We start from the raw sequence: 24401 nt of genomic DNA on the forward strand, positions 1-24401 counted from the left end.
TGGGGACCCCTGGTCTAAAAGGTGGAAGAGGCAACAAGGGGATCAGCTATTCTCAATCTGATCCTAGCCAGCACTGAGGTCAATGAAGTGGAAGCGGTGGGATCCTTAGATGGGAATGGCCATGTTCTCCTGGAGTTTGAGATACAGAAGAAAGGGGCAACTAAGAGAAGTCACATATGCATCCTAGATTTTAGGAGGACTGACTTTAGGAAATTTAAACCAAGCACAATCCCATGGGCAGGGACGCTAAAAGCAAAGGGAGTTAATGATGGATAGAAGTTTCTTAAAAGTGATATACTGAAGGTGCAATTGCAAACAGCACCAATAAAGAAGAAAAATTAAGAGAAGTGTAACGAAACCAGAATGGATGTCCAAAGAACTTTCAACTGAGCTAAGATTTAAAGGAGACATGTACAGGAAATGGGGGAGGGGGGCAGAATCACCTAATAAAAATTAAAATAAATAACATAACTATGGGAAAGGTTCGAAAGGCTAAGGCACAAAGTGAGCTAAGGCTTGCAGAGAGATTAAAAACAATACAAATGGGGTTCTTTGGTTGAAAGTAGGAACAAGGAAACAGTAGGGCCTCTGCTTGGAGAAGATGGCAAAATGCTGATGGGAAGAGGGAAAAGGCAGTACTACTCAACACCTTATTTGCTTCTGTTGTCTTCCAAAGGGAAATCAGTGTTTAACCTGAGCAATTTGGAGCAGATCAGGCAATTGAGGAAATATCGTTAAAGAAGAAAATGAATTTAAGTTTCCAGGGCCAGGGCCAAGATGAGAAAAAAGAGGATCCAAACAATTACCATCCAGTCAGCCTGACACCAATACCAAGAAAGATTCTGGAGCAGATAATTAAGGATATGGCCTGTAATCATTTAGAAAAGAATTCTGTGATTCCTAAACGTCAACATGGATTTCTCAAAAACAAATCATGTCAGACTAATATTATCTCTCTTTTTTTTTGATAGAATTACAAGCTTGACAGATGCCAGCAATGCTGTGGACATAGCATATCTTGATTTCAGTTAGGCCTTTGACAAGGTCCTCCATGATCTTCTTGCAAACAAACTAAAATGTAGGCTGTTAGATGGATTTGTAATTGTTTAAGCAACCAAACCTAAAGGGAGCTCACCCATGATTCCACTTTATCCTTGAAAGAAGTGGCTAGTGGAATGCCACAGGGTTTGGTCCTGGATGCTGTGCTGTTCAAGATCTTTATTAAAGTCTTGGATGAAGGTTTAGAAGTATGTTTATCAAGTTTGCATATGACACCAAATTTGGAGTGATGACTGATACTCCAGAAGACAAGATCAGAATTCAAAACAACCTTAACAGAGTAGTGATCTGGGCCAAAACTAACAAAATAAATTTCAAAAAGTAGCAATGCACAGATAAAGGATGGGTGATGCCTGGCTCAACAACAGTACATCTGGAAATGATCTTGGAGTCTCAGTGGATAACAAGTGGAACATGAGCCAACAATTTGATGTAGCAACTAAAAAAGCCAGTTGGATTTTGGGCTGCATCAAAAAGAATATAGCTTCTAGATCCAGGGAAGCAATGGTGCCCCTCTATTCTGCTTTGGTCAGACCTCACCTAGAATACTTTGTCTAATTCTGTGCACCACAATTTAAGAGAGATATCGATGAGCTGGAACATGTCCAGGGGAGGGCAATTAAAATAATCAAAGGTCTGGAGACCTTGCCCTATGAGGAGCAGCTTAAAGAGCTGGGTATGTTTAGTCTGCATAAGAGAAGGTTGAGAGGAGACATGATAGCCATGAAAAAAACTATTTGAAAGGATGCCATAAGGAAGAGGAAACAAGTTTGTTTTCTGCTGCCCCAGAGACTAGAGGCCCCATCACATTTATCTAACAAAGTGTCCTAATACGTTTTTACCTGGCTTCAGGATGCCCCACGCTGGCTATCAAATGATGTTGGCTAAGGTTCCACCCCCAATCGCTGGAGGCTTTGCTCACAATATGAAAGCCTTCCCGTGTTGTGCTGGCTCCTATGGAGTCAACATGGGGTTTTAGTGCTTGGGCAATGTTTCCCCCATGTGATGGGGAAAGTGTTGCTGAGAGGGAGCTTCACGTGAGGCAACAGATTCCCCCCGTTGCCCCTCTCCTTTTTCCCTGATGAAAGTGGGACACTTTGATGAAACTTTATGCTGAGGTGGCAAGGGGTCCCAATTACAGAAAAGGGTATTCCACCTGAACATTAGGAATGACTATCTGTACATAAGAGTTCAACAGTGGAATTCACTGCCTTGGAGTGCAGTGGAAGCTCCTTCTTTGGAGGCTTTTAAACAGAGGCTAGATGGCCATCTCTTGGGTTTACATATGGAAATGCCTGTAGTGTCTATTGTGCTTTTAAATATATGCACTGCTTATTATTTATTTATTTATTTACAGCATTTATATTCCGCCCTTCTCACCCCGAAGGGGACTCAGGGCGGATCACATTACACATATAGGCAAACATTCAATGCCTTTTAACATAGAACAAAGACAAGACAAACATAGGCTCCGAGCAGGCCTCGAACTCATGACCTCCTGGTCAGAGTGATTCATTGCAGCTGGTTACAGCTGGCTTGCTCTCCAGCCTGCGCCACAGCCCAGGCTTATTTCAACTTCAATTAACAACTAGCCTAGGTTTCTCAAAAATAAATCCTACCAAGCTAATTATCTCTCTCTCTTTACATAGAGGTACAACCTTATTTGATCAAGAGGATTGTTGCGAATGTATTATATCTTGACTTCAGTAAAGCTTTTATCAGGTTCTCCTATAATATTCTTGCAGTCAAGTTGGTGAGCTGTAGCTGCGACAGGGTGCTTCCAGACAGTGCCAAAATGCACATTTTAAAACTGAGGTTTGAAGCAGATCGACATGGAGGACGGACGGGGGTCATCCGGTGGAAATGTTTTTTTTAAAAAATCACTCTGTTATGCGCAGGGCCTCATATGTGCATATGCAAATATCTCAATTTCTTATATTTCTCTTCAACCAATTGTTAATTCAAGCTCTGTTTAAAGAGTTTCAGAGAGTTTCAATTGTGCTTCCCTTGAGCCACCTATGTGTCTGTGACTCAATGTTTTGACAACCCAATCAGCTACTCACCTTTTCGGGCCTTTTAAATGCTCACGTTTGCTGGAGCAGTCCACACAGGGGGAAGGGAAGGAAAGCATGTGTTTTGCATGACTGCAGAGATATATAGTCATGCGAAGGTGTGCATATTTTGGGCAGAATCTGGTTTTAAGCATATCTTTTTAATACGTGCCTTTCAGCTGTTAACCCGATTCTACCCGCATTTTGGCTTTCCCCTTTTAACCTAGTTACTTTTAACATGTGTAGCAGGGGCCTTAGTTAGGTGAATCTGTAACTGGTTGACAGACTGAACCGACAGAGTACTAACTTATGATTCCTGGAGAGACGTGACTAGTAGAATGCCTCAATTTCTTTCTTGGTTCCAGTGCTGTTTAACAGATTTATAAATACCTCACATAGAATAGAATACAATTCCTTTCTCCTGTTCTATCTATATATGACACTAAATAAGAGGGATGATAGTTAATACAGTTCAAAATGACATTGACAGATTGAATGACTGGGCCAAAACTTACAAAATGAATGCCAATACGGATAAATGTAAAGTAGCACATCTAAGCAGAAAAAAATGAAATGCACAAATATAGGATGGATGACACCTGGCTTGAAAACACTACGTGTGTAAAGGGATCTAGGGACCTTTGTAGTCTATGCACTACATATGAGCCAACAGAGTGATTCAACTGCCAAAAAACAAAACAAAACCCAATACAATTCTGAGCTTCATCAACATGAAATATTGTCCCAATCAGGGGGAATATTAATGTTACTCAATTCCGATTTTGTCAAACCTCATTTGGAATATTGTGTCCAATTCTGGGCACAACAATTCAACAAGGATATTGACAAATGGAGTGTATCCAGAGAAGGGCAACCAAGGACCCTTACACACAACTGTATAAAATCCACATTGAACTGGATTATATGGCAGTGTGAGCTCAGATAACCAGTTCAAAGGAGATGTTGTGGATTATCTGCCTTGATATTCTGGCTTATATGGCTGTGTGGAAGGGCCCCAAGATGGCCAAAGGTCTGGAAACCAAGTCTTATGTTTAGCTTAGGGAAGAGAAAACAGAGAGGTGACATAATATTTATAGTTAAATATTGAAGGGATACCACGCGGGAGATAGGGTAAGGTTATTTTCTTTCACTCCAGAGACTAGAACATGAACCAATGGATTCAAATTTCATCTAAACATTTTTTTACTGCAAAAGCCAATTGACAGTAGAATAGATTGACTCAGAAAGTGGTAGACTTTGGAAACATTTAAGCAGCAGTTATGTATTCTCACACGACAAGGAGTTGGAACAGATACCCTTGCAGTCCCTTCCATCTCTATCATTATATGAAGTCAGGCACTGTGGTTTATCAGTGACAAACACACACACTCCACCAGCATTCTCAGCTCAGTTCACTTAGAATCCTTATCCCAGCCTCTTTACCTGCAATTGAGGGATTGTACTGTATGTTGTCTTTTGTCACAAATTTACAGGCAGTTCACATGCGACCTGTATAATAATAACAATAATACTTCATTTGTCTTCTGTTCTAGTTCCCTGAGGAGACTCAGGGTGGATTCCAGCAAACACAGACACAAGCTAAACTTTCAATGTCTAAAGACAACAAACACAGATAAAGGTAAAAGTTTCCCCTTTCGGTTCTGAGGAATGGTACGCATCTCCAGCTCTGGGGGGCGGTGCTCATCTTCATTTCTACCTAAGAGCCTGTGTTGTCCATAGACACCTCCTAGATCATGTGGTTGGCATGACTGCATGGAGCACCGTCTCTCACCAAGGTGGTACCTATTGATCTACTTACATTTTCATGTTTTTGAACTCCTCGGTTGGTAAAAGCTGGGGCTAATGGTGGGAGCTCACCCCGTCCTGCAGACTCGAACTGCCAACCTTTCAGTCAGCAAGTTCAGAAGCTCAGCGATTTAACCTGTGGTGCCACCACAGCCCCTGGATCCAGGAAGCAAGCATGTGGATGTTATCAGTGTCAATAAATATGTTCTTAAGGGACACGTTGGGAGATGTCAACAGCATTCTCACACCTTAAGTGTGACACAGGATCAATGGATTGGTTTCAATTCAAGTGTTCAGTTCAATTCTGTTGTTGCCTTACAAGCAAGCCAGGCAGATAGTTCAACCATCAACAGGTGGGTTGGTCAACATCTGGATCTGGACCAACTTTTAAACAGCTGTAACACCAATAAAACTGTAGCCTTATTTTCTTCAGCTATGTGCCTCAAGTATTTTATGTGTTGGTGTGGAATTTCACAAAAGATCAAACCATAACATCTTTTGACTGGAATTTCTAGAAGCCCTTCTGAATCATACCTAGACGATTTAAATTAATTTCCAGTAATTTTAATGTGAGCGCCTTTAACTCCTAACTACTCAGACAACTACAGAAACCAATTGATTTCTTTTAAGGAGAATAAATGGAATTATTTCCTTCATTTGAATTAAATGATCTTTTCATGGTTGTAATGAGTAGTTCTGGTGGATTTGTGGCACAGTGTCAGGTTCTGTTGTAATTACATCTTCCCACTGAAAGGCATGTGAATTTTATTTGTTTGGTAATTTTTGTAATATAATAGTTAATACACAAACAGTATAAAATCTGCAGTCACATCCAGGCATCAATCCATATCAAATATCTTAGGTAATTTATTGTTAGGCAGATGAATCACAACATATGAATTGCTTACAGATGAACCTTGTACATTAATATATTGAGAAATTCCCCATACCTCAGAGCAGTTTAGTAATGACTAAGAACCAAAGATTTCAGTCTAAGAAGTTTTCATCAAAGTCCATCTGTCATCACAGTGGTCTCCATAGAGAAATGTTGCCATAGAAACAATGATCCGGGGATTTTTGGGACTACTAAGAGATACACTTTTACTTGAGAGTAAGTGTATTGGGACATTCTGAATTAAATTGTACAGAATTAGGCTGAATCTTTATGGCTTTTGGAATATATGGTTGACTTTCAAATTAAATATGCATTTTAAAATGCTTAAATTTAGCTGGCTATCTTCTTAAGGCATTTAGAGCATTCATATTCTGCATCTTAAAAATGAGTACTCATGTCTTATTCCATCCAAATACATCTCTCTCTCTCTCTCTCTCTCTCTCTCTCTCTCTCTCTCTCTCTCTCTCTATATATATATATATATATATATATATATATATATATATATATATGATTTTCTTTAGAATGGAAATAGAAAGAAACCAAAGCGGTTTTCCAGATCCTACTCATCATCAGACTTGCATTTAAATGTTTGAGAAATCAAGGTTTCTAGAATGGCCTGCTACATATCCTAATGTGCCTGAAATATCTTATAAAAGAACAGTATCTATAAGAATCTTCCCTGATTTATCTTTAGTATAACTGTAAAAGGTTTTTCTTGTGTAATGTTATGAAACTTCATAACATTAATAGAAAAGGTGACATGTATCATATCCCTGACTGGACTGCCGCATCCACTTTGTGGCCAAAAAAGAAAAATGAACTTTAGAACATGGAACGTACGGACACTGTTGGATAACACTAACAGTGAATGCCCCGAATGCAGGACTGCTATCATTACAAGGGAGCTGGGACGCTTTAACATTGACACAGCAGCGCTTCAGGAGACCCGGAGAACAGGAGAGTGACAGCTGAAGGAAGAAAAAGGAGGCTACACCTTCTTCTGGAAGGGATTGCCTGAAGAAGAGCGAAGAATACATGAATTGGCTTTGCTATCAGATGACCTGGTGAAGCACCTGACTGAGGCACCCATTGGCATCAACAAACAACTCTCAACCCTTCGAATTACCCTTGCCAAAAACCAACAGGCAACCATCATATGTGCCTATGCACCAACTCTAGACGCTGACGAAGACATCAAGGAAAATGTTTATTGTCAGCTGGACACCGCCCTATCGGAGATACCTAAGGAGGACAAAATCATCCTTCTGGGGGACTTTAATGCAAGAGTCAGACGAGACTCCGACCTGTGGCCAGGGATCATAGGAAAAGACGGGGTTGGAAACAGCAACTCAAATGGCATTTTGCTTCTCACCAAATGCAGAGAGCACAACCTTGTCATCACCAACACGCTCTTCCACCAGAAAAACAAGCTCAAGACATCATGGAAGCACCCCCGGTCAAAGCATTGGCACCTTTTAAACGATGTAATTACATGTGCCAGAGACCACCAGGATGTGCTTCTCACAAAAGCCATGACAGGTGCTGATGACTGCTGGACAGATCACAGGTTAATCCAATCCACGATGGCTATCAAGATCGTCCCCAAACGCAAACTCCAAGGAAGAAAAACAAGGTGTAAAATGAACAGCCAAGCCCTTCAGGAGCCCTCCAAATGAGCCCTTCTCCAAACAACACTCAAGGATCATCTACCCATAGAATATCCCAAAAACATTGAGGAACACTGGAACAAACTGAAGACCTCCACCATCATGGCCTGCGAAGAAACCATTGGATATCAAACTAAGAAACATCAAGACTGGTTTGACGATAATGACAAAGAGATCCAACAGTTAATTGATAACAAAAGTAAAGCCTTCCAAACATGGCAGAGAGACACCAACTGTGCTGCTAAGAAAAATATCTAAGCCACAAAGATAATCTACAGACCAAGAAACCATGGCATACAGCCTCTACGCTAATCAGATGAAACCAAACTTCTGAAGGACAAAACATCAATTGCACTACGTTGGAAAGAGCACTACCAAAACCTTCTGAATTGCAGCTCCAATGTGCCTGAAGAGGTCCTCTCACAAATCACGCAACAACAACCAGGGATGAGCTCACAGCACTGCCTAGTTTGGAAGAAGTCAGCAATGCCATCAGCCAACAAAAAAAATAACATAGCCAGCGGACCTGATGGGATCCCTGCTGAAATCTTCAAAGAGGGTGGACCTGAGCTGATACAACAACCAGCTCATTGAAAAAGTGTGGGTGACCGAGAAAATCCCAGCAGACTTCAAGGATGCCACCATCATCACCCTTTTCAAGAAAGGTGATAGAACAGACTGCAGAAACTATCGTGGTATCCCCCTTCTAACCTCCACTGGGAAAATCCTCGCAAGAATCCTTGCAAACTGCCTTCTTCCTGTCTCAGAAGACACCCTCCCAGAATCCCAGAATGGCTTCTGCCCCTTCAGACGAACAGGGGATATGATCTTCACTGCGCGACAGCTCCAAGAAAAATGCAGGGAACAAAATCAACCTCTGTACATGGCATTCATTGACCTTGCAAAGGCATTCAACACAGTGAATTGCAGTGCTCTCTGGACCATCCTCCAAAAAATTGGGTGCCCTGACAAATTTGTGAACATTCTGTGGCGTCTCCACAATGACATGATGGCAACAGTCTTGGACAGCAACGGCTCCCAAAGTGACCCATTTAAGGTGGAATCGGGTGTCAAGCAGGGATGTGTTATTGCCCCTACCTTATTTTCCATCTTTATTGCTATGATACTTCACCTTGTTGATGGGAAGCTTCCCACTGGAGTGGAAATCATCTATCGGACAGACGGCAAGCTATTTAACCTTAGCAGACTGAAAGCCAAAACTAAGGTTGCCACAACATCTATTATAGAACTCCAATATGCCGATGACAATGTAGTCTGTGTGCATTCAGAAGAGGACCTACAAGCCATTCTAAACACCTTTGCAGAAGCATACGAGAAGCTCTCACTGAACATCAAGAAAACCAAAGTGCTCTTCCAACAGGCACCTGCTAATCCCTCTGCAATGCCAAGAATACAGCTTAATGGTGTCACATTAGAAAATGTTGACCATTTAAGCTACCTTGGCAGCCACGTCCCCACAAAAGTCAACATTGACACTGAAATACAACACCGCTTGAGCTCTACAAGTGCAGCATTTTTCCGAATGAAGCAGAGAGTGTTTGATGATCGGGACATCCGTAGAGATACCAAGGTGCTTGTTTATAAAGCCATTGTCCTCCCAACCCTGCTCTACGCCTACGAAACGTGGACGATCTACAGATGTCATACTCAATTCCTGGAGCATTTCCATCAGCGTTGCCTCAGAAAAATCCTGCAAATCTCTTGGGAAGACAGGCGGACAAATGTCAGCATGCTGGAAGAAGCTAAGACCATCAGCACTGAAGGGATGCTCCTACGCCATCAACTCCGCAGGACTGGCCACATTGTCCGAATGCCTGATCACCGTCTCCCAAAGCAGCTACTCTACTCCCAACTCAAGAATGGAAAACTGATTGTTGGTGGGCAGGAAAAGAGATTTAAAGACTGTGGCATAGACACTGAGAACTGGGAAGCCCTGGCCCTTGAGCACTCTAACTGGAGGTCAGCTGTGAACAGCAGTGCTGCGGAGTTTGAAGAGGCAAAAATGAAGGACTTAAGGGAGAAACGTGCCAAGAGGAAGGCCCATCAAGCCAACCCTGACCGGAACTGCCTTCCACTTGGAAACCAATGTCCTCACTGAGGGAGAACATGCAGATCAAGAATAGGTCTCTTCAGCCATCTACGAACCCACCCCCAAGACACCAAAAATGGAGGACCATCATCGTCGGCCTACGAGGGATCGCCTAAGTAAGTAAGTAAGTAAGTAAGTACAGGAAAAATTGTTAATACTTGTAGCCTAAGGAGAATATAATATTCATTGTTACAAGCTTGCAGGTTCTCTTTATATCTAAAAGGCTGTCAGACAAATTTGATGTGAGCCACTGCTGCAAGTCCAAATAAAATATACTACTGTTGTTCCTTACACTAGTAATAGATATTTTTTTTTATTTCTAAGATCCAAACAAGGCATTACAGCATATAAACGCTGTGATTTGTATTTAATACTGTATTATTAATAAAACCATGCTATAGAAGTCTGAATTTGATCAGAGAGAAGGGGTTGCTTACTCAGTTCTACATCAATAAATTCAGTTTTTTGAAAAATACTTGGATCTAGAATATTATTTCCTCCCCACCCATTTCATAATTGAATGATAAAATCCCATTATTTGATATATATATTGTAGCAACAATATGCTTGTGCATTCGACTGAATCGCTATGCATTTCTGCTTACCGGATACTGGAAGCCTCTCATATCCATTTTCTAGCGCCTTCCGAAAACAGATGCACTGCCAAATGGGAGTTTTCATTCTGCATCCAAAAAAACTTTTCTTTTCAGCCCAATAAAGAAAAATCAAAAAGATTCAACTGTGATGCTGAATAGGGGAGGAGGACCAGAGATCGACTCCCGTTTGCTTTTGGGTCGGGTGGGTTGTTGGACCAGGAGGGCCCTTACTGTTATGTGCTCCTGAAGTACCGAAGGTACCAAAAGAAACAAAGGAAATGGAGGAAACGAAATCTGTGTCCAACCCTAAGCATAAATATTAAATATTAAGTCAAAAGGTTAAATCTAATTAAACCTCATTTCAGATATGAAATCCTTTTGTGGCATTTGGCAAGATGGGAGTAGCAAAAGTAACCTATTCTAAAAGATTAAGGATTAAGTATGTAAAAGGTTTCAGACTTTGATAAAGGTGTTAGATATGGTTTGTTTTCTTATTATAAGTCCAGCATTTTCCTAGCTTGACAGAAAAGAATGTAACTTTTATAATATTTTGTCATCAGCTAATGCACAAAGTCTTCAGTAAGATAGATGTGTTTTCATACTCTGCTGTGAGAATTTCATTAGAAGAGGCTGTGCTCATGTCGATCTGTAACATAATATCTCCAAAGACTTGTCCTAGGGATACCTTATTCCTATTATTATTCAAAAGAGAAAATACTGAGTTTTGTGTAAATCTAAATTTCATATAGTTAATGGTAGCATACCATCAGAACTTCGCCATCCAGTATTATAAACCCTGTTTTTATTTAGCTCTCAGAAATATGAGTGTGCATGCAGAGCCGGTCCAACAATGAGGCGAATTAAGCGGTCGCTTCAGGCACAAAACATATGGGGGCACAGTTGAGACTGCTTTTTCTGTTGATTTGTTGTAAAACATGATGTTTTTGGTGCTTAATTTGTAAAATCTTAATGTAATATGATGTTTAATAGGCTTTTCCTTAATCCCTCCTTATTATCCAACATTTTCGCTTATCCAACGCTTTTATTTTTCAGTGATTGGTTTGGGGGGGGGGGGCACCAAAATTCTGTTTGCCTACACTTGAAAAATACCTAGGGCCGGCTCTGTGTGCATGATAAACCTAACACTTCCATCCCTTGATTCATTCAAGTAGCCTGCAAGATATTACCTATTCACCCACACAGAAAACAAAGTGTTTTACTGCTTTCTGCTAAAGCTTCTTGTTATCTTCCTAAAAAGGGATTTATATTTCTCCTCCTTACAATTGAGAGATAATCCCATATGGCAAAAGAAAATAAATATAAGACTAAAAGGGGATGGGGTGTGTTCCTCTCTTATGTTGGGAGATTTAGACAAAGAGGAAAAGGCAGATGATCAGGAATCTGTAGCTCCAGATGCTGATCATCTGACTTTCAGGAGCTGTGGATTAAGGGAGAAGAGAGATTCTATTCCACAGCAGAAGGTTGCAATCACTAAAGACCCATTACCACCACTCATCAAGCAATGAAGAGACAAAGAGAGATTCTCTCAAATTTACATGTTTATACTGAAACACATGAAAAAGTAAGAAACCCATCACAATGTTTGGAGAAGTAAAATGGTAAACAGCTAAATTTAAATCTGCACATTAATTCAAGAGGTGCAGATCAGGTTATATAATACAGAAATACTCCCAACAATTGACCATATATCCTTGGCTTCAATGGAACACTTGACTGTTCCATTCCATGTCTGGAACCCCCTCAAAAAAAAAAAAACTGCTGAGAACACCTAGATTGAGTCTGACAGAATAGCGATCAGTAGCAAACAAAGCAGCAGTTGCCCTATAGAGTTTGTAATATTAATGTTTGTTTCAGTTTTAGGAAGCTGTTGGAATGATTCATCAAGGGACTGAAGCTAGGAGAAGGATAAATTCTAAAATGCTGGGAACTGCCAGCCTCAGATTCAGACATTGGAATTTCCAAAGGGTCCAAGTTGGGCGGCTTCTGGGAGCTACTAGTTTCAAGCTTGGCCACTGGCATTTCCACTGGCTCTTCCTCCTCACTTTCTGTGCAGGGCATGACAGGAGGGTGTTTATGTATGCGGGTATGTATCTGGGTATGTGGCAGCTTTCTGATTGTTCCCACTATCACGGGCCACTGAGACCGCCAGGAACGATGGACCTGGCCCAAGCTTGGGACACTTAACCCGCATGACCCACTTTACCTGCTGGTGCTGTCTGGGGGAGGAGGGACCACGGATGATGGGATTTGCAGTACTTTCTATCGCTTCAGCTCCCACAGACCACTGCAATGCCCACCAGTGATGGAACATGACCAAACTTGGCAGACAAAACCCCCATGAGCCCCTTTCCATCCTGGGGCAGATTGGGGGAGGACGGACCTGGCCCAAACTTGCCACACTTAACCCCCATTATGCACTTTATGTCCTGATGCCATTTGGTGGATGATAGGCCATGGACGATGGGATTTGCAGTACCTTTGAATGCTTCGCCTCTCACAGACCACTGCGACACCCACCAGTGAGGGAACATGACCAAACTTGGCACACATAACTCCCATGAACCCCTTTCCATTCTGGGGCAGATTGGGAGAGGATGGAGCAAGGATGATGGGACTTCCAATACGTTCACTTACTTCTTGAGACCACTGCAACTGCCACGAATGACAGAACTGAACCAAACTTGGCACACAGATGCAATGTGGCCCACTTTACCCCCTGGTGTGGTGTGGGGAATGATAGACCATGGATGATGGGACTTCCAGTACTTTTACTAACTTCCTGAGACCACTGCATCCCACACAAATGCCTGATCAACACCAAACTTGGCAAACATAGCCCCAATGACCCACTCTACATTCTGGTGCTGTTTGGAGGGGATGGACCATGGATGCTGGGACTTCCAATACCTTAACTAACTTCCTGAGAGCACTATGACTCCCACCAATGACGAATAAGGATCAAACTTGGCACACAGGGCCTTCATGACCCACTCTACATCCTGGTATGGTTTGGAAGAGTTTGGACCATGCATGATGGGACCTTCAGTATCTTCATTCACTTCCCGAAACCACTGAACCCCCCACCAATGTCTGATCAAGACCAAACATCACACATAGAGTCCCCATGACCTACTTAACATCATTGAGATGCCCACGAATGCGGGAACTACACATACTTGGCACACAGATCCAGTGTGGTCCACTTTACACCCTGGTGTGGTGTGGGGGAGGATGGACCATGGATGATGGGACTTGCAGTACTTTCAAAAGCTTCATTTCCCACAGACCACTGTTACTCTAGCCAATGGCACATCATGAACTTGGCACACATACTCCCAACTATCCAATTTACATCCTCCTGCGATTTGGGGGACAACGGACCAAGGATGATGGGATTTGCAGTACCTTCACTTACTTCTTGAGACCACTGCAATCCACACCAAGGACTGATAACGACCAAAATTGGCTCAAAGACCCCGCATGACACCCTCTATATCCTGGTGCTGTTTGTAGGAAGATGGGCCATGGACGATGGGAATTGCAATACCTTCACTTACTTCCAGAGACCACTGCGATCCCCACCAATGACTGATCAAGACCAAACTTGGCACATAGAGCCTCAATGACCTACTCTACACCCTGGTGCTGTTTGGAGGGGGATGAACCATGGATGATGGGACTTGCACATGGGAGTTATAGTGCACTGAACCCAGCTGACATTGGATCTTGGCTACACTTGGAACACAGGCAAATGGCTTTCTCACATAACCCAGGCACCACCAGGTCACCAAGCTAGTTACAATAGTAAAAGTGCATGCACCATGCCAAATAGGAGAATCTGAGTGATCCTAATCAGGCATAGGATAGACTTTAAAAGTAAGTATGTATTTAGATGACCATCTTGTGCAGCCCAGTCATAGGAATATAAACTAGAATTTATGGGTTCAATGATCTCTTGTATCTGTTTACAGTTTAATTTTGCTTTTGGAAAATTAACATTCTCAGTCTCTCTGTCTCTCTCTCTCTTCCTTGCAGATTTTTGACATCTTCTCAACATCTTTTCAGAGAGTCACAGATTTTTCAGGAAACTCTAAAGGTACATATTCAGAGAATATTTGCAGCTACAGCAGATTGCATAGCCTCTTCAGACAATTATAGATGGACAAATCAGTTTGTATCTGAACTATCTTGCTTGTATTATCACACATCTATTCCATCAAATCTATTTTTTCTCATTAATCTGTTTTTTACATTCAGAAGAAATTTTACGTTAAATATGAATCTTAAGATAGTTTTATCTCAAAATGTTCATTTAAAATGTGCTTCAAAACATTTTAGCACCTTTCTGAGACCATTTTGGAAATGCAAAACTCTGTATTTTGCTGTTCTGCATATAAACCTGAAAATGATGATCGGTTCATTTTGTGGTGAGTTTGCAAAGAGCCACGAAGTATTTATGCAGCCAAGATATCAGGCCTTTTCCAAGTATGGTTCTCTAAGGCTTTGCTGGAAACTTCATACGCTTAAAACTGGAAAGCTGTTCCATGTGAAAAATGCTCAAAGGTATTGAATGCTGCCTTTGATTTCACAAAAAAGTTATACCTGCTTAAAACTGCAAAATTCAACATGAACTTCAAAACTGATAGCCCTGGCATAGGAGACACCATCCTGATTCTACCTTTAGGTATAATGTTTGAACATTATACAAAGTGTTGCATTGCTGCATGAATTGGAAATGTATGTCTTCAAAAGGACAGTCTCTGACAAGAGTTTATATTAGTAGTACAGAAACCTTTTAAAAATGAAACCGTAAATACAATGGCTTGACATTTCTGATGATATGACCCACATTGTACACAGAAAAAAGACCTTTCTCAGAGGCAACATGCTGTTCTTTCAAAAGCACTTTACTCCAAAACATTTGTGTGAAATTTTCTTTACCTCCAAACACATATTTTTCTCCCGTCAAAAGTTTCAGAGGACTGATACTCCGAACGGAGGAGGCTTCGTCTCCATCAATGGTAAGGACAGCAAAATTTTCCTTTGCTAAGAACCGAACTTCATGCCACTGCCCATCATTGAGTCCAGCACCTGTAAGGAGAAGGACGGGTGAGGGGAAAAGAAAGATTTCTTCAGTTGCATTATTTTAATTGCTTCAGGCATTGGATTTAATCTCTTGGGTGTGATAAAGGGTATTATTGTAGACAGTACTGCAATTAGGATAAAATACTCATACAACATATAAGGGCATACAACCATTTTTGTCATATGTAAATCATAGGAAAATGTGAGACCATTTGAGATAATTTTTTTGATGTCAGGAATCTGGGTGAATGTTGACAGGAATTGCCCATGTAAAATTATAGGCATGCATACATCTGACATACTGGTGGAGGGAGGATAGTACATCTCTACAAGGGCATTTATTTGACTAAGATTCTCAAGATTAAACACCATACACACTAATGTATAAATTGAAGTTATACTTATCCACAGGTCAATGAAAAGGGAGAGGGAGCTGTGAGGGTTTGTAAAAGAGGCACCTTGATGTGGTGAGTTGACTGGAAAGGGCATATGATGACAGCTGAGCCAGTCAGGAGCCAGAATTCCAATTGGCTGCTGTCTCTAGCTTGCTGTAGATTTTAATTGCCACTTTTATCTGGGAGAGGGAGGAGAGCAGTTGACTGAAAATGGTCAAGAAAGAAATGGCTGCCATACTCTCTGAAGCCTAATTATTTATAAGGCAATGAAGCATATTTAAAAACATATTTAAAGGGACTGTTTATTCCCATGTTCTCTGTGTGAATTCAGAAAGACTGTTATATATATTGTTGCTCTGTTTGAACTTTTGAATTGAAGTAAAGGTACTGTTATTTGTTACACAAGTCTGAGTGACATTTTATTATACTGCAGGGTTTATCTTGATTCAGAAACTGTGGTAAAGCTTCTATTTATTTATTTCTACAACCATCATCAGGGACAACAGCAGCTCTTTGACATTTCTCCACCATAGTAGAGAGTAGAGGGATCGGCACTTCTTTTAAGCTCTCCCAGGACAGACAAAGCTCTTGGCTTTTAGCACTCTATTCAGAGAAGGATATAATTCCTTTTTAATTGAAGTATTAACTCTTATTTTAAAAGGAGTCATTCTCTTCTCTGAGTAGAGTGCTAAAAGGCAGTGGCAACACTACGTTTAGTGTCTCCTCCATGGATCTTCTCCCATACAACACTCCTGTGCTAAGTTTTCTCTTCTAGCCCCCTCAGAGTGGGGAGGTTGGTTAAATCATAAGTAAACAAGTGGAAGATCAATTCCCTCTCCCTGTTGCCCAAACTGTCTCCTGTCTCACCCATTACTACTGCTGTGGCTGCTGCCACCATCCTCTCCTTGGCTGTCAAGGCCTTCTTGCTCCTTCTCTGGCTCTTGGAGCACTGCATTGTTCTCTTCTAGCTCCCAGGCTTCCTGTAATGCTGTAGGGCTGCTTCAAAGCTGACAAAGGATATAGTAGCTCTTGCCTCTGCAGCCATCAGGTAATCATGATTGTTTTGCTACCCAGGGTCAGAGAAAGAGCCAGAAAAGGGGGCGGGGTGAGCTTGGAGCCATGCCAGCAGAAGAGAAAACAACTACAATGGCTGTAGCATCAGGAGCTTAGTTGCAGGTAAACTACTATAGCACACAGGAGCATGGAGGTGAGGGGTTTTTCTTAGGTTGTTCTCTATTTAATTCTGATAAAATAGATGGTGAGGAGGCTCATGCAGTCACCTTCAGCAGCAATGGAATGTTTGTGTTCTTGCTCAAAGATGTGGGTAGCTATACTTGCAGTATGTGCAAATTAGTGGCCCTCTTGGAAGAGAAGATCCAGCACCTTGAGGCCAATGCATCCACTCTTCAACATATTAGGAGAAAAGTGGTTGCTTTAGACCAGTGGTTCTTAACCTGTGGGTCCCGAGGTATTTTGGTTTACAACTCCCAGAAATCCCAGCCAGTGTACCACTGTTTAGGATTTCTGGGGTTTGAAGGCCAAAACATCTGGGGATACACAGGTTGAGAACCACTGCTTTAGACCCAGCAGAGCAAATTGTCTTGCATAAGAATCACACAAAGGATCTTTCTGAGGAGTAGACGACTCCCCAAAGACAAGAGGTAGACACTTGGAGCAAATTACATATAGAGTAGAAGGACCAGGGCTGCAGTTAAACATCAAGAAAACCAAGATCATGGCAACCAGACCGATTGACAACTGGCAAATAGGGGGAGAAAACATGGAGGCAGTGACAGACTTTAAGAAGGATATTAGAGGCAAAGTTGAAGTATTTTGGCCACATCATGAGAAGACAGGAAAGCTTGGAGAAGATCATGATGCTGGGGAAAATGGAAGGAAGAAGGAAGAGAGGCCGACCAAGGGCAAGATGGATGGACGGTATCCTTGAAGTGACTGGCTCGTCCTTGAAGGAACTGGGGGCGGCAACGGCCGACAGGGAGCTCTGGCGTGGACTGGTCCATGAGGTCACGAAGAGTCAAAAACGACTGAACGAGTGAGATGACGACGAGAAGGACCAGGAATCATTTGTTAGTTTGGGACTACAGAAACAATTCAAAGCTCTCTGTAGCATTAGTGATGGTGGAGAACAGAAAATAGTGCAACAGGGCTTGTCCTCAAGTAATGTGCAGGTATCCTTGGAAGAGTCATCACATAAAATGGCCACTGCCAAATCTCCTAGAAGACATGTAGTGGTAGTAGACTCCCTGCTGGTGTGTGGACCTGGCATGATGACTTCAGAGGTGTGCAGGAGTCAAGATCTGAGATGTAACAGAGGGGCTGAAAAGGATTGTCAAGTCCACAGACCATTATCCTTTCCTTTTGGTCCATGTAGGATGCAGTTATATTGCAAAGCGTAGTCTTTGAGAGATCACATTTGATTATGAGGCTATGGTTAGAAAAATGAAAGGCCTTGATGCCCAGGTCATAATTTTGTCTCTCCTGCCAGTTCAAGGACATAGCCCAGGAAGGCAGAGAAGGATAATAGAAGTAAATATCTGGTTTCTCAGATGGTGCCATCAGAAACAATTTGGTGTCCTGCTGCTATTCACACAAACAAACCTTTTTTGCCTCCCATAAATTGGGGTTACAAGCAAGAGGTGGGTTAGATTTCAAATGAATCTAAATAATTTTCTTCAGAAGAACAGAACTTATTGTTATTATGCAGATTTAATGGAGAAAGAAAAGATCTACTCAAGAACAAAAAGTTAGTTTTCAAATTCAGTAGGATTCTTCTTCCCTTTGATTAATTAAGAGATTATTTATTTATTTATTTATTTATTTTTCAAACTTATATGCCGCCACTCCCCTAGGGCTCGGAGCGGCTTACAAGAACCGGCTAAAATCAACAATTTAAAAAACATTTTAAAAACATCATTTAAAAAAAAAATCTTTAAACATCCTAAAAGCACCTTTTAAAACATCAGCAACAGAACTCAAAAGCCTGCCGAAACAGGTGTGTCTTACATGCCCTGCGGAAGGCCAACAAGTCCCGCAAGGCACGAACTTCAGGTGGCAAGGTGTTCCACAGAGATGGCGCCACTACTGAAAAGGCTCTGCGTCTAGTTGCAGTTAGACGCAAGGTCTTAAAACTGGGGACTTCCAGCAGGTCTTGGTCCTCAGAACGGAGGGATCTCTGGGGTTTGTAAGGGGTGAGGCGGTCCCTCAGGTATGAAGCAGCAGTGCCTAAATTCTGAACATTTCAAATTTGTAAATATTTCTCATCTGTAAGATATATAGCCCACACTGAGAGGAGAATTTTAAAATGAACATTGGGAAGTGTTATAGTTTAAATAGCAGAACATTCAGGAGATATACTATTCAATTTTGGTATTTTGGTATAAAATATTTTATTTCATTTTGAAATTGTGTTTTCTGCTTTTATTCACTCTATACATTATTTTAGAAAATTCTTAAGTTGCTTAAAGTATGCAGCTAATCCCTTCTGTAAGTCATAGGAACTTGGTTTCATGTGCAAATTAGATATGTTAATGAGCATATTCTGTCCTCTAGAATTTCTTTTGAATGGCATTACTTTAAAATTGGGACTCTTGAGACTGTCACTTTGATTTAACAAGAAGAAACCGATGTTTCTGTTATAAGAGACAAGGAGGAAGAAATGCTTTAATGAGTAGTATTTCTTCCTGCAACATCTCAACATTTAGTAAGAAATAGTAAAGGATGCCATATGTTAATTATTCTTCCAATAACACTAAAGGAAATCATTTAAAAATATCTTTATAGTTGAATTTAGAGATCAGAATAGAGTGAATTGTGCAAGTGAAATAAATGAATGAAAGTGCTAGACTTAATACAGTTAAATTGATCTTAACAGCAGTCCATTTATTGACAGAATGGTGTAATAAAAGAATGTCCATTCACAAAACTATTAATCTAGAGAATGGTGGAGAATTCAATAAAGAATTTAAGCAATGTAACTTAAATGTGAGCTATCAGGCCAAATTAAGAAGCTTTATAGGCTCAGGGCACACACACATGTTGTTGCATCATGACCATTGCAGTTTGTGGCCAAGAATTTGGGGACTAAACTGCTAAATGAACTAGGTGCAAATGGGAAAGAAATAAAATGCACTATAGTCAATGATACAGTCATTATAATATTCTCTTTCAGTTCACTATTGATAGTCAATATCATGGTAAACACAATTCAAGTTTTATTGTGTGCCCTCAAATTGTTTCCAGTGTATGGCAGCCTAAGGCTGTATTGGTTTAAGAAGGCTGCTTTCTAAGCTCAGTGTACCGTATATACTCGAAGATAAGCCGAGTTTTTCAGCCCTTCTTTATGAGCTGAAAAAGCCTCCCCCGGCTTATACTCGGGTCAAGGTCAAGGCCGGCAACAGAGCCTGCAGGCTATTGCTTGCAATATGTGATCTATTTCTTTCTTCTCTTTCATCAGTGTGTTTACTTTTCCAAAGCCTCCCTCGCTCTTAATCAAGGGAATGTTTTGAAAAGAGAGACACCCTTGCAAGTCAGGAAGAAGAAAAATATATATTCATTAATCTTATGAAAGCATTTTCCCCTGAAATATTTGTTAAACTCTCCTACAGATATATAGGCATTAACCCCTTGCAAGCTTTTGCCACCTCTATGTACCTTTATATGTGTATCTATCTATCTACATTAATTTTAAATATGAATTTTCCCCTCATATGTTTGCAGGTCTTTGCAAATCCTTTATACATATAGATCCATGTACCTGTGTATCTGTAGCCATACATATACATTATTTTTATATATGAATTTACCCTCATATGTTTGCAAGTCTCTGCAAATATCTATATAAAGAGAGATGTCTGGATAGATATGAATATATTCTTACCTATATATAGGGCTTGCAAATATTACAGGGGGGAAATGAACACACATATGTCTATATATATATATATATATATATATATATATATATATATATATATATATATGGTTTGCAAATATTGTAGGGGAAATGCACACACACACACATAGAGAGAGGGGTGATTTGCAAATGTTTCAGGGGGAAATGCATATGTGAAATTAGTATATATAATTATAGATCTATATCTAGCTCTGCATTGTTTATGTAGGCTTTGAATGTTTGCCTGTTACTATGTTGGAAGCCGGCCTGATTCCTCATGGGGAGATAGGGTGGGATCCAAATGAAATGTTTATTATTATTATTATTATTATTATTATTATTATTATTATTATTATTATTATTAGATTATTATGGATATCATATTGTTTTTGTTGCCCCTACTTTTCCACTTATAGAGCTAGTTTATTGTTTTTCTTTGAAATACGGTAAATATTCAAAAACATTTAACCTACTGATGCCCCGATTAATGAAATTTTATTGGTATCTATTTTTATTTTGAAATTTACCCATAGCTGCTACATTTTCCATCCGCGAGCTTATACTTGAGTCAATAAGTTATCCCAGTTTTTGTGGTAAAATTAGGTGCCTCAGCTTATATTCGGGTCGGCTTATACTCAAGTATATACGGCATTTTGTTTTAGAGAAATGCTGAACATCAATTATGCCAAAACATGGGTGATGGTGTTTGGAAAGAGACACACAGAGCAGTTTTTCACAGGCACAAAATGCATCCCCAATCTGGTATGAAGCCTACTGGTTTAGGCCAGCCTTATGGACTGACTGCAATGCTGTCAAGTGTCAACTGCCTCTGTGGCAAGATATTGGTTCTACACCCCAGCAGTGTTGAAACTGGTTTGGCACAGCTGGGAATGAAGCCAGTGCTTGTCCACCCCAACACCCCAATCCCCCCCCCCCAGCAAAAACTGATATACCTGCTCTTCTGGCTGTTTACTTCCTGGCTGTTTTCATATGACTGAGTAAAGCAGTTTGGAAGGGGCAAGTCATATGGCAGCAATCTGGAAGGAAACAGCCAAGAGAGAAAATACGTTGCTTTTTTTAAGTCTTGGTGCCGGGGGGGAGGGGGGCAGGAGAGATAGTCACCCTGCCTCTCCAGGCTGCCTGAGCACATTAAATAGCAATGTAGAAGTGTTCTTATTTTCAATGGTCTATCAATGGTCATCAGATTGGGCAATGCCAGGAATTTAGGTACCTGGGCATTTATTTTACAGAAAGCCTCTCTCAGGTGGATGAACTAAAGACTTTTCAGAATATATTTGTCATGAAACTGTTAATATTTCCATCTGGCACTCCTGTAGTTTTGGTTCAAACAGAGGTTGGTTTGCCTTCTACTACATCTCTCATTCATTCATTTTTATTTAACTTCTACAGAATTCTAAAAGATTCTTCAGTTAAGGTCTTTCCCAATTTATTTTTTGAACAGCTATCAAACTGCAAAGTTTAGAGTTTAAGATATAAAAAATTGCAGGAATCATATCCTACTCTGCTTGGCAATTTTTCCATCTTGAATTCAAAAGAGAAGCTTCATGAATATATTTTAACAATGGTGTATAACTGGACTGAATGAAACTTGCTACAATTGTAGCACACATTTACCACTGTAAACCCGCCCCACAAGTTTCAGAATGTTTTGCTCATCCACTGAGTTTTTAAGAACATTTTAAAAAAACTAGACGACATACCCCCTTGAATTTCTCTATAATGACACAATATAACAAGGGCATTACTCCCCCCAAATTTCAGAAAGGTTCGTACATATACTGATTTTTAGGGAATTTTTTAAACTTTGCTCATTTTTTTTTAAAATAACAACTACAGGACCTATCTCTCTGGATTCCTCTACAATCACAGAACACAACTAGGGCACCATTCCAACCAAGTTTCAGAAAGAAACTGATTTTAGGAAGTTTTTAAAGTTTTGCTCTCTCTATCCCTAACTCCTCAAAACACAGATACTGAGGGTAAGAAGGAGAAGCTCTGCAGATCCTGAGTTTAGACGCAAATCCTAAGCTTAGACTAAGATCCTAAGCTCAGCTGTGGTGATCCTAAAAAGAATCCTAAGAGTAGGCAAACTCAACTTGCATGGCACGTTCAAAAGTCTTTGAGAATCGTCAAATTCAGCTTCTAGCTAGTTGCTACCTTCGATCTTTCTCCCAGCTCTCTCCCAGCTCACTCGCGTTGGTGACAGAGGCAACATAGCTCTTAAAGGAAATGCCAGGAGTGCCTTGTTCCTTCCCCTCTCCAGAAGTTTGCTTGCATTGAAGAAGCTGATTCACTGCAACTCACAAAAACTAACAAATTTCTTAGAAAAACTCTGTAAACAGCTGTTTTAATTCATTTGTAACCGGGGTGGGGGGGTGGGGGGGCACTGCTCTGGCTTTGTAAATCGGGTCACAAGTACAGATTTTCCGAAACACTTACAACTTATGATCTGCATCCAAATTTTTGCACAGCCCTAATATTAATCTATTTTACATATTGTAATCAATTTAAAAGTTGCTGGCCTTGAGCATTTAGTAACCTTAACAGTGTCTCCTGGCCTTGTGAGTAGTTCACCCCAATCTCTTTCCAAACATTCCTTTATGCCCCTATCTACTAGCATGTATTCCTCTGAATGATATGCCCTGAGTTCCCGGAGTTGCTGAGTTTCCCCCCTCCTCCACAGTATCCAGCCTTACTTCTCAGAGGATCATCAGAAACATCAAAGTAACAGGAAGAAAGGATTTAAAAGTTTCCTCAGCTCTTGTGCCTATTTTTTTCATTACTTTCCACATCATTTCATCAGTACAAGAGGGGTTGGAGGTGAGCAATGAATTTAGTTTTCAGGAAAAGAGATTCCACCTAAACATTAGGAAGAACTTTCTGATGGCATGAGCTGTTTGGCATTGGGATATGTTGTTTCAGAATGTGGTCGGGACTTCTCCTCTGGATGGCCATCTGTTGGGAGTACTTTGATTGTGTGTTCCTGCATGGCAGGGGGTTGGACTTGATGGCCCCTGCTCTCGCCCAATGCTATGATTTCACTGACTACAAAGATAAATATAATAGCGAGTTGCTGTTCTTCTTGTTGCTCGGAATCCTGCAAAGCAAAGATTCAAAGAGAGGTACACAGTGCCATACATAGCAATCTCTGGTCTCTATCCCTTGAGGTCATCTAATGCATACCTTCCCTTGCAGTGCTGTTCACCTCATGAGTCCAGATACGTATTCTTCTGAAAGAGTAACCCTAATAAATTAGGCTTTTAAAAACAAAAAATTTAAACACAAAGCCTTTGCAGGTCCCACATAACTTCCAAAAGCCTTTTTGGATACCTGAAAACTCACACATTTTCTTCACCCTCCTTTTCCTCCATGGGGACTCAATCCAAAATTCAGTCCACAATACACAGGAGATACTTTCCCATATACCCAATTGCTAATTATAATACCATCACCAGTAAATTACGTACACAAATTATCCTTGTATCATCTTTTATTCATGGTAACAACATCTTGATATTTAAGAGGGGCTGCCATGAGTTGTCGATAAAGATAAATCATCAAACTGCTCAACTCACCAGATGAATGGTAATAAATCAGTCAACTGGTTATCCCAAAGGATCTTTTGACACTTTCATTTAGACATGGGTGAACACAACTTAGTTTTAATTCCAACAGACATGCTGTTGCCACTAACAACTGTATCCAGATAGATGGCCAGGAAATTTCCTGGGGATGTGTGCTGTATTAGAAATTCTATTCCCATGTAGAACATCAGCTGAT

General features: G+C 40.7%; 1 protein-coding gene across 2 annotated transcripts in view; it reads right to left on the reverse strand.

The window, feature by feature from the left end:
* Positions 1-24401, reverse strand: part of cntnap2 (contactin associated protein 2) — a 924912-nt gene that overhangs the window by 233206 nt on the left and 667305 nt on the right. For both annotated transcript variants that reach the window (XM_008112904.3, XM_008112906.3), the window contains one exon: positions 15150-15299. In XM_008112904.3, the coding sequence (XP_008111111.1) occupies positions 15150-15299 (150 nt within the window). The remainder of the gene's footprint in view (positions 1-15149; positions 15300-24401) is intronic.

Source organism: Anolis carolinensis, chromosome 6 (genome assembly GCF_035594765.1).
Source record: "Anolis carolinensis isolate JA03-04 chromosome 6, rAnoCar3.1.pri, whole genome shotgun sequence".
Lineage (NCBI taxonomy): Eukaryota > Metazoa > Chordata > Lepidosauria > Squamata > Dactyloidae > Anolis > Anolis carolinensis.